Raw genomic sequence first — 11707 nt, forward strand, 5'->3', positions numbered from 1 at the left:
TAGCTCCATTATCGTTACTGTAAGGACGAGGTGTACACTGTTCTGCTCAGTCATTGGCCACAGCTACTGTGCCATGGTAATCTCTATCCCCAGATGATGGGATGATCATGTTATGCCAGGAGGAAAAAGGCGTACAAGGGGGATGGCAGTGGGGCACTAACTAGTCCTGTGGACTCGGAAGGCCTGAGTTGAGACTGGACTGCCTCCAACAGGAAAGGGCACGGAGGCCAGTGTAGCTGGAATAGACTGGGGAGTGGGGGTGGATGGGTAGATGAGGTCTGAGGGCACATTTGTCACATTTTTAAGGGCCTTGCAGGTGATGGCTGCGGCTTTGGTCTGTGAGGTCAGTGCAGCCTCTGAAAGACCTCAATTTACACCTAAAGGTACCATTCCTCTGGCTGCTGGGTTGAGATCGCAGGGATAGAAACTAGGGACAGCTAAGGGTTAGTGCCATAGAATGTTAGCAAGTCAGTGGTGGCTCTCAACCATTCCACAACGTATGTATATTTAATGAGACATTCTTTTTTAATTTTATAATTTAATTTTACATATCAGCCACGGATTCCCTTGTTCTCCCTCTCCCCCCAGCCCACCCCCCATTCCCATCTCCTCCAGGGCAAAGACTCCTCTGGGGATTGAGTTCAACCTGGTACATCCAGTCCAGGCAGGTCCAGTCCCCTCCTCCCAGGCTGAGCAAATGTCCCTGCATTAAGCCCCAGGTTCCAAACAGCCAGCACATGCACTGAGGACAGGTCCTGGTCCCACTGCCTGGATGCCTCCCAAACAGATCAAGCTAATCAACTGTCTCACTTATCCAGAGGGCCTGATCCAGTTGGGGGCTCCTCAGCTACTGGTTCAGTTCATGTGTTTCCATTCATTTGGCTCTTTGTCTTAATGAGACATTCTTTACCATAAATACTCTGCCAATTTAAAAAAGGCTAGTCTAGCCTGGGTGATGGTGGTACACGCCTTTAATCCCAGCACTTGGGTGGCCGAGCTGAGTTCAGGGCCAACCTGGTCTACAGATTGAGTTCCTTGACAGCTAGAGCTACAGAGAAACCATCTCAAAAAAACAAAACAAAAAAGGCTAGTCTTATTTGGAAGAAAAGCAAACATCATGCTAAGTATTTTTAATAAATTTACTATGAAATATGTAGAGCTTCCTGCATGCCTCCCTCCCTCCTTACCTTCAACACCATCACATGGCTAGCTTCTATTTCCACACCTATTCCTAACTCACTAGGTTATTTAATAGAATACTGTACTGCTTCCAGCCGGGCCATGGTTGGCTCACACCTTTAATCCCAACACTCGGGAGGCATTGCCAGGCGGATGGATCCCTGTGAGTTCAAGGACAGCCTGGTCTGCTGAGCGAGATCCAGGACAGGCACCAAACTACACAGAGAAACCCTGTCTTGGGGGAAAAAAAAATACTGCTTCCAGTAGACACATCAGCTGCTCCTCAGATCCTACTGCTGACAGCAGTATAAAGCCCATCCTGCTGCTGGTGCAGGGACATGAACCGCAGTGGATAAACTTCTGTTTATTTTGGTCTGTCTTATCTCAGGGCTATTTGTCTGCTTTACTGTTGACATGAGTGCTTAAGATTTTAGAAATCAAACCAGAAGGCCTCCAGACACCAGCAGAAATCAAAGCAATATACTCTTGGGAGAGACTGATAAGTCTAGGCATTTATGAGCCTACTGCCTGGAGTTTTTCACTCTGTACGTGGCTCGTGGGACAGGCGACAACCAGATTTGGGCTAAGGCCAGCACAGATCTTTTCCAAAAAGGTGATGGGGGCTGGGCATGATAGCTCAGCCTATAATAGCACACTAAGGGCAGGCAGGAGGATCGCTCCAAGTTCTATGCCAGCCAGGGCTACTCAATCAGTCCATTTAAAATGCAGTGATAACGGGGCACTACCTCCTCTTTCAGAGGACCCGGGTTCAATTCCTAGCACCCACATGGCAGCTCACAACTGTCTAACTCCAGTTCCAACCAAAAAAAAAAAAAACCCTCAGTAATACATTACTTATATAGCTATATATACCAAGGCCCTGGGTTAGAGCTTCAACATCGCATCCAAAGTTGCATAGGTGTGGCAAGTTAAGTCTGACTCACCCAGGACCTGTTAACAGAGGGACCCCACAGATAGGAACTAGAAGATCTAAATCAGCCCCAGAATTTGATCATTATTCATGTTATAAACCACCAACAAATTGTTTTTGAAAAAGGCGACACAGAACCACAAGTACTTCATCATGCTGTTTAATCTAGCACATTGCCTAGAAAGGCTTGTACAAATACTCCTCCAGCATGTCTCCTAGAGACCACTTCACCCACTGCTCTGTTTGGCCGCTAGCCTCTTGTCTCTCTCTTCAGCAATGGTGAGGCGGATTCCTTTTCCTCGGGGAAGAGAAATCCATGGTTTGTTGCCCTAGATGAAAAGAATTAAAACAACTCCATTAGCAGGATAGCATAGGACACAACTGGCCTTTAATTTCCCGGAACTAAAGCCAGTGATAGGCTGGCTGTTGGGGAGGTGGTCCTGAGACTCAGATATACTAGTTTACCATCAATTCCTGTTGCTGTGGCTATTTTATTCAATCACTGCCCACATCTGTAGATACAAATTTGCCCTTCATACTTAATCCCTCCCAAGTTTACTGTGTAGTTGGCACAATTAAGGAACACCTAAGGAGGGTCATTCCTGTTTAAGAACACCACCCACAAACCACTTAAGCAAGATTCACCCCATTACTAGCTTGCTCATGAATCAAAGCAATGCCCAGCACTGTCTACACCTCCATGTACTGCTGGGGAAGGGAGACCCAGACTTACCTTGCCAATAACAAAAATGTTGGAAAGCCGAGTGGCAAAGCTGTTGCCATTGGCATCTTTCACATGAACCACATCAAAAGAGCCAGGATGTCTTTCTCTATTGGTGATCACACCAATTCTTCCCAAGTTAGCACCTCCAGTCACCATACACAGGTTACCTAGGCAGGAAGAAACAATCTGCCTCAAGCAAAGTACAGGATAAACTCCTAATCAACCCCCTCCCCAAACAAAAGCCAAGCCAACCTAGCCCTCTCCCGCCAGTCTAGCTACTACTTCTATGCACCTGTAGCCTGAAGATTTGTCCCAACCCTCAATTACAGCTAATGAACCCCTCCCCGACACAAGTAATCGACTGCTTGAGGAATTTCTCAGGTCCTGATTTTATCTCTCCTGCCCGGGTCACTTCTGGGTCACTTCTAGCCCCGAGGTAAAGCTGTCGCAATCGACATATAGCCCCGAGGTGAAGCTGTTGCAATCGACATACTCCAGGGATGTTACCACTACTAAAGGTAGTCCCATCACCATTAGCCTGAAAATGAGTGTCTATATATTCTGACAACCTAAGTTGTCCAGCCTGGTCTTTAACTTGCAGCCTACCTGCCGCCATCTTGATTAGCTGGTAATAATTTTGCACTAATTGGACCAGTGTAGGAGCAGGTGTCTCTCATACCTCTCCCTCAGCCACCAAGACTATTCTAAGCATTTAGATCAGTGAAAATCCAACAAACCCTCAAAAGAAGCCAAGTCCCAAGTGCTCCACAAAGCTTAACAAAACTTGCATCTGGAAAAATCCCAGAAACCAACCAAAACTTTTACAAGTCACCCAGGGGACAAAGGATGCTTACCGGTGTCAAACTTGATGAAGTCGGTTATTTTGCCTGTATCCAAATCAATCTGAATGGTGTCATTCACCTTGATGAGGGGATCAGGGTAGCGAATAGTGCGAGCATCATGGGTCACCAGATGTGGGATTCCTTTTGTGCCCACAAAGATCTTTCTCACTTTGCACAACTTGTACTAAAAGCATAAAAGGGTTAAACTCACTTAGTCTAGTTCAACTCATTAGTCTGTGTCAAGACTGTTTCTAGTTCTTTATCAAAATTAACCTCTAGAGATATTTCTCCTTGCTTCTAAAAGACAACCAGAAGCCACTGCTCTAACAGTCACAAAAATAAGCTTCAAGACTAGAGTGGCTGGAGATAGAGCATGTGCTCACCATGTGAGAAACCATGCTCAGGACCCAGCACCAAAGAAGTTAAAAAAGCAGGACCTCACTCAACTGTGAACTCGTTCCTAAGTGCACACACACGTTGATCGCTGCCTGCTGCCTTCTACCCCCCCCCCCCCAACTTAATGCCCTACTCACCTTGGCCTCCTCAGGTGTTATACGATGAACAGCAAATCGACCCTTGGTGTCATAGATCAGACGGAAGTTCTCTCCAGTCTTGTCAATGCTGATGACATCTGATACCAAAGAATAAGGTTACCATAGCAATCCTCATTACCCCACAATGAACTGGGGGGGATACACTGTTTTTGACTCCACATAGTTTAAAGTAAAGTGAAATTTGGTTTTCAGAAGTTATCCACAAGTATGCCCCCACAACAGTAAAAGTACTAGTAATTTCCTGTTCACCTGCCATTTCGGGGAAGGAGTTAAGGGGTGGCCACTACCAAGTGTCTTTTCTAAACACTCACCCATAAACCCAGCAGGGTAGGTTATATCAGTCCTGACTTTGCCATCAATCTTGATGAAGCGCTGCATGCAAATCTTCTTCACTTCATCTCCAGTCAGGGCATACTTAAGTCTGTTCCTTAGAAAAATGATCAGAGGCAGACATTCCCTCAGCTTGTGAGGGCCAGTGGATGGACGAGGAGCCTGTAAAATATTTTAAAACCGTTATTTTAGGAAAACCATTTATAGGGTTTACTCAAACCTATCTCCTGGTTTTGAGCTCTGCGAAACAGACAAGACTATTTACTGCACCAAAACTTTGGTTATTTACACGGCTATGTTTAGAAACTTACAAAAAGTATCTCCGGTCTTAACTTCAATTCCACAGCATTTCCTCCTCCACCGGATGAGGTCTGCCTACTTTGAGACCTGAGTCTATCTATGTATCCATGTAAGTATACTATGTAACACGTGGAGTAAATGAAACACAACTCTATCAAAACGGAGGTAGGATACAGGTCTAAGAGAGTAGAGAACCAAAGATCCTCTGCATTCCGCTTCATGAATAAAGAAGCTAATTAAAGGTACACTTTAAGGGACTTCCACCACAATACTTACAAACACGCCGGTCAATTTATCCAGCATCCAATGTTTTGGAGCTGCTACACGCTTCAGATGTTTCTTGGGACCACGAGCCTGAAGGAAGTTTTAAACGAAACATTGTTAAATTGTTTCCGGTCTTTTCAACTAGCAGCTTACAAAGAGCACTGTGTAAATTCGTTAATGAACTGACTTTCACATTTTCCTGGTCAACAAAATGTGGGTAATGTTTAAAGTACAGGGTCCAAGTAAAATGTAGAAGAGACAGGTAAGCATTAACAAGCTCCTAGTACTTCACTATACAAAGTACCTTGGAGATTACAATCTTTTACATTTACACCACGATCCTGCTTAAGTGTGCCTGGTCACAAAAATTCTATTCTTTCTATCTATAGCACCATGCTTGTGAAGCGCCCAGTGACTGGACCCAAGACACACAGGCAGACAGCAACAGAAAATGGCCCAGGACGTTATCTCACCTGTCAATCAAAAAGTGCAGTACTAGCACACAGCTGGACAAAAGTTTCAGGTATAGAAATCAATCTAGCTTCGCCATTACCACGTGTACTGCTCCTTTGTATAATAAAGGACTGGTACCAATTTCCACATTCAAAAGCGGAAGGAAGTCTTTTTAATGCTTCTTACAGACGTTTACCCGCTATATAATGTAAAGTCAGTCCGTGTCACAAAGACAAATGCGTCAAGAGCCCATTCTCCAAGCAGAATGCGCCCACCTGCCCCAGGCTTGCGGTCTGCACTCCTGGCCCCTCGAATTTCCTGCCTGGGAGAAAAAACGCTTCTCCAGGGGCTAGGACATGTGTGATCGAGCCAAAGGCCTTGCCTTCTTCGACGGATTTCCCACCCTAGCCCAGGCCAGTTATCTCCCTCGCCGCAGAGGCCATCTCCGCCAGCCCGCAGCAGTGCTGCATTTGCCTCCACCCTGCAGTCCGCTGCACCAGCCCTGATCACCCCGGGTAGCCTCGGTCAGGGAGGATGGAAGCTGATGCAACCCAAGAGCTCACTATACCCCTGCCTTACCATGGCTGCGCTGGGAACGGAAAGAGACTCGCCTTCTTCCGGTGAACGTAGAAATTAGGGTCGGAGGCTGCGCGCGCCGCGCCCAAGCCTGGAATGCTCCGCCCAGCCTGATTGTTTCCCAGCAGGCGGGCACTCTCTCTTGCCATCTGCTGGTGGGAGGTCAGAGGTCCGAAGCTAGGAAACCGAGGCTGAGAAGCTGGTTCCCCCTTACACCTCCACTTGTTCTCCTTTATGTGCTGAGTCCCTTTCCAGACTGAAAGATGAGTGCTGGGAATGCCCAGACCAACCGCACCAGACATCTGCCTGCAAGGAGAATGCTCCCACAGATGGTTGGGTGATAAAAAGATACGTTTTAATACTTGATACTTATACGAGGTTTCTCTCATCTTCCAGTTCCTTTTCTTATACATGATTTCTCTCATCTTCGAGTTCCTGAGCCAGTTAGCCCCATGGTAAGAGATAAGTAGAGCCAAAGGTACTTTGCTCTTTTGCAGATTGCTGAAGCAAGTGGACCATCCCGGGTGAGAGGGTAGGATATCTGCTTGAACCTGGCACCCTGCCCACCCATTCCTGTAGAACACATTGGGCACTTGTCGTACTATAAGGGAAGAGAGGGAACATTAGAGAGTGTCTGGTTACCTAGCCAGTATAGATCTGCTTGTTCTGCTTTCCTCCTTTGAAGTTGTCCTTCATTCTCCAGTTCCTGCTCTGAAGGAACAGAGCCCTCTCAGTTATCTGTGGTCTCCCCCAGGTGAGTGAACTCTGCCCATCCTAAACCCCAGAGATTCAGTCCCTTTAAACTACTATGAAGAGGGAGTTTTTCCCTTTCCTCTTCTCTGCTCTCCTCCTCTTCGCTCTCTCATATGTATGTGTGTGTATGCATGCACATAATTTATAATCATATATATATATATATGTGTATTGGCATTAATGACTGTTGGGGAGGAGTCACACCCTTTTTAGATGTACAGGTATATATATGGATAAAATGCATATGTGTATATATGTATATATATTATATATGTGTGTATGTATACATATATGTATTTCTTTTGAGACGGAGCCTCATTAGGTAACCCAGGCTAGCCTCAAATTCATGGTTCTTCTACTTCAGCCTTCTAAGAGTTGGGTGTGCAGTCATATACCCCCCATCTAACACCACCCCTGCAACCCCCCAGCCCCGCTGTGTAGATGTTGTAGTCGATGGGTTTTTTGTTGTTGTTCTGTTTTGTTGGAGTGATAGATTTTCTCTAAGGCTGGCTTTTAACTTTTGGACTCAAGCAATTTTCCTACCTTAGCCTACCAAGTACCTGAGACTATAAGCAAGCAGACTATATATTTATTTATTTTCAATTTTTTTTTCTTTTTCGAGGCAGGGTTTCTTTGTGTAGCCCTGGCTGTCCTGGAACTTGCTCTGTAGCCCAGGCTGGCCTTGAGCTCACAGAGATCCACCTGCCTCTGCCTCCCAAGTGTTGGGATTAAAGGCGTGGGCCACCACCACCCGGCTATTTTTAATTTTTTGAGACGGGATCTTCTAGACAGGCTAGGCTGGCCTCCAACTCGAGATCCTCCTGCCTCATCTTCCTAAATGCTGGGATTATAGGCATGTACTACTATGACCAGCCTATATAATTAATATTATTGTTATTATTTTACTTTTTTCGAGACAATTTCTCCGTGTCACTCTGGCTGTCCTGGAACTACCTCTGTAGCCCAGGCTGGCCTCGATCTCAGAGATCTGACTGCCTCTGCCTCCCAAGTGCTGGGATTAAAAGTGAGTGCCACCACCACCAGGCTTTGTCTTTATTTTTAGTTAATGTATAGCAATTGTACAGATTTATGGGGCACAGTATGACATGCTTATGCATGTATATGATGTATGATGATCAGCTCAGAGTAATTTCTACATCTTTCACCTCAGACCTTTATAACTTCTTTGTGTTGAAAGCATTCAGAATCTTCTCTCCTGCCTATTTTGAAGCATTCAACCAAATATTTTCAGACATCACTGGCCTACTGTACAATCCACTGACCGTCCTCTTTGCGTCCTTTCCAGGCTCTGGGAACCACTACTCTCTACTGCTTTGTCATAATCGTTTACTGTAGTTTATTTGTTTTAGGTTTATTTTTTTTCCTGTGGGTATAACTGTTTGCTTGTGTATAGTCTCTGCACCACTTGCATGCCTGGTGTCCCCAGAGGTCAGAAGAGGACCTTGGATTCCCTGGAACTAGAGTTCTAGGTTGTTGTGAGCTGCCGTGTTCTGAGAATTAAACCTAGATTCTCTACCAGAACAAGTGCTCTTAACAGCTGAGACATCTCTCCAGCCCCTTTATTTTATTTACAGAGAAATAATATTGTGGTGATTCTCTGACAATTTCATGTGTGTGGATAATGTATTTTGGTCATAGTCATCATACACCCCCATTCCCCTCCCTAACCCCGCCCCAGGATTTCTCTGTGTAGCCCTGGCTGTCCTGAAACTCTGTAGACCAGGCTGGCCTCAGAGATCCACCAGCCTCTGCTTCCCAAGTGCTGGGAGTAAAGGCGTCTGGTCTGTTTCCCTTTCTTATCCTGCTCCCTCTGGGACAATCCTTCTTCCCCTTTGGACTTTAATTTTTTTATTTTGGTTTATTTGTTTATTTGGCTGGCCTAGAACTCACAGAATCTGTCTGCCTCTGTCCAAGTGCTAGAATGAAAGAAAGGCCGTGCACCACCACACTTGGCTGACTTGTGTGTGCGCTCTCTCTCTCTCTCTCTCTCTCTCTCTCTCTCTCTCTCTCTCTCTCTCTCTCTCTCTCTCAACTTACTGAAGTAGCTGGGTGTAGAGGTACAGGGCTACATAGTGAGACCCAAACAAATAAAAAGCCCACTGAATTTAATGTGCATGGGTGTGGGTTGTTTACTGGATCATGGGCAACTTAACAGTGACTACATTCCTGAAGAAAACTAATTCTTCGGGAAAAAAAAAGGAAAAAAAAGAAAGAAAAATGATTCTTCAGTAGCCATTAACAGCCCATAGCTCTCCAGCTAAGGATGGGGCCTCATGAGCCCCTCCCCCATTTCATGCAGGAATGTTAATGACTGGATCTTTCACAGGTCTTAGGCAGGAAACCACAGCTGCTGAATTCATGAGTACACTGGCCATGTCGTGTTCAGAACATCCTCTGGCTCTCAAATCCCCTGGGAGCTTTGCGTGCGCGTGTGTGCAAGCACACGTGTGTGTGTGTGTGTGTGTGTGTGTGTGTGTGTGTGTGTGTGTGTGCGCACACACTATTGTTCCATTTTGGAGGCTGGCTCTTTCAAGACTGCCTGTGAACCCCATGATTCCTCAGTTTGGAACTGTCGTGAGCAGTGAGCAGCCCAATCCTTTCAATGGTACCACCTAATCCCACTCCTCAGCTTTGGAGATGCCTACAGCTCCACTGTCTGTCTGAGAGCTGCCAGGCCCCTTGGGTCCTCCTCAGACAGCGTAAATCCCTCATTTTCCCTGATCCAAAGCTTACCTATGACACTTAGCTCAACAGGCAGGAAGGAGTGATTGGCTTGCCTGCTCTACTAAGCTGAACATCCCCGGGACAGAATTGACCTAACTCGTTCGGGCAGACCCTTCACCACTGACAGAGAACTCGGCACTTCATTCAGCACTTGGTAAAGAGCTGAATGAACAAATTGAGTCAGCAGCCTGCTCATCTTGCCATCCTCCTATACTATTCCTCCCACTGTGGGTCTGAGCTCTGGACTCAAGAGGTTCCATTTTACAGATCTCTGTTTCTGTATTCTCTTTACCCATTAGTAATCTGCAAAGGAACAAAAGAAAAGTGTTTTCTTAGCTCTTTCTCCACCAGACAGTGTTAAGAAGGAGGGAAAGGAGTCCTTGTTTAAACTTTTTTTTTTTTTCAGAGAGCTATGTTTTTTGTTTTTTTTTTTTGTTTTGTTTTTTGTTTTTCGAGACAGGGTTTTCTCTGTGTAGTTTTGGTGCCTGTCCTGGAGCTCACTCTGTAGACCAGGTTGGCCTCGAACCCACAGAGATCTGCCTGGCTCTGCCTCCCGAGTGCTGGGATTAAAGGCGTGTGCCACCACTGCCCGGCTATGTTTTACTTAAATTGTGTAAGTGAGATTCCTATTCATCTTCCTCTTCACCATTTGATTTATGGAAGACATTTTTCTATAGGCTAATCCATAATCTAAAAAGATTTTAGCCTCCCCTCCTGGAAGTACAGCCAGCATATTCTTTCATCAGCTTGATACAGTACAAATTCTTATCTTTAAAAAAAAATCTTTTATTTATTAATTTTATTTTATGTGCATTGGTGTTTTGCTGTTGGTGTTGGGTCCCCTGGAACTGGAGTCACAGACAGCTGTGAGGTGCCATGTGGGAGCTGGGAATTGAACCAAAGTCCTCTGGAATAGCAGTCAGTGCTGTTAACCGCTGAGCCATCTCTTCAGCCCCCCAAATTCTTATCTTAATAGTGAAATGTTTCACTAAAGCTTGCCCAGTGATTGGGCAGAACCAAAACTTATTATAAGCCACAGTCATCCTAGGGTCCCCCCTGGTACGTAGCCTCCCTGGACCTGTGGGTTGCAGTCTGATTGTCCTTTGCTTTATATCTAGAATCCACTTATGAGTACATACCATGTTTGTCCATCTGAGTCTGGGTTACCTCACTCAGGATGATTTTTTCTAGATCCATCTATCTGCCTGCAAACCTCATGATGTCATTGTTTTTCTCTGCTGAGTTGTGTATATGTACCATTGTGTATATGTACCACATTTTGTTTATCCATTCTTCAGTTGAAGGGCATCTAGGTTGTTTCCGGGTTCTGGCTATTACGAATAATGCTGCTATGAACATAGCCGAACAAGTGCTCTTGTGGTGTGGTTGAGCATTCCTTGGATATATGCCCAAGAGTGGTATAGCTGGGTCTTGAGGTAGATCGATTCCCAATTTTCTGAGAAACCCGTAAGTCAACTTTTATAGTAATTTCTGTTATAACTAATTATTGGAAAGAAGCAATTAAATTGGGCATGGTGCCACACACTTGTGATCTCAGCACTCTGCAGGCTGAGGCAGTCAGGAGGATTGTGAGTTTGAGACCAGCTTGGAGTCTATGGTGAGACCCAGTGGCAAGAAACAAGCAAAACAACCAAGGACAATTGACTGAAGATGGGGGGCTAGAAAGGAAATGGAGGGGACCCGATTTAATGAAGGTGGCATGCTTTTAGTTTTGGACTCACTGTGAAGGGAGTGGTGTAGCTAACAGGATTCAAGGAGGAAGGCCAAACACTGTGGGGCACGCCTGTAGTCTCAGCATTTGGGAGGTGGAAGGAGGAGGATCAAGTTCAAAGTTATCCTTGTCGGTTTAACAAGTTCAAGGCCCGCATGGATTATCTGAGACTGGACTCAAGAAAAGAAAAAAGAGAAAAGAGTTGATCTGAGGAGTGAGGGATGACCATGGGATATCCACTTAGAAAGGACAGGAGAAATGGCTGACCAGAGCTGTCCTCTAGATCAAGATCCCAGCGTTCATTAGAGGAAGTGTTGGGGAGAC

At 45.5% G+C, this 11707-nt stretch overlaps 1 protein-coding gene across 1 annotated transcript; it reads right to left on the reverse strand.

Annotated features, from left to right (window-relative positions):
• Positions 1-2254: 2254 nt before the first annotated feature.
• Rps4x (ribosomal protein S4 X-linked) lies at positions 2255-6188 on the reverse strand. Its single transcript, XM_052734130.1, has 7 exons — positions 6157-6188; positions 5137-5214; positions 4542-4722; positions 4210-4307; positions 3689-3860; positions 2844-3001; positions 2255-2439 (listed from the first exon to the last, which is right to left on the reverse strand). The coding sequence occupies exons 1-7, from the start codon at positions 6157-6159 to the stop codon at positions 2338-2340; spliced, it is 792 nt and encodes a 263-aa protein (XP_052590090.1). The 5' UTR covers positions 6160-6188; the 3' UTR covers positions 2255-2337.
• Positions 6189-11707: the final 5519 nt, after the last annotated feature.

Source organism: Peromyscus californicus, unplaced genomic scaffold (assembly GCF_007827085.1).
Source record: "Peromyscus californicus insignis strain IS unplaced genomic scaffold, ASM782708v3 Scaffold_10__1_contigs__length_136768540, whole genome shotgun sequence".
NCBI classification, from domain to species: Eukaryota; Metazoa; Chordata; class Mammalia; order Rodentia; family Cricetidae; genus Peromyscus; species Peromyscus californicus.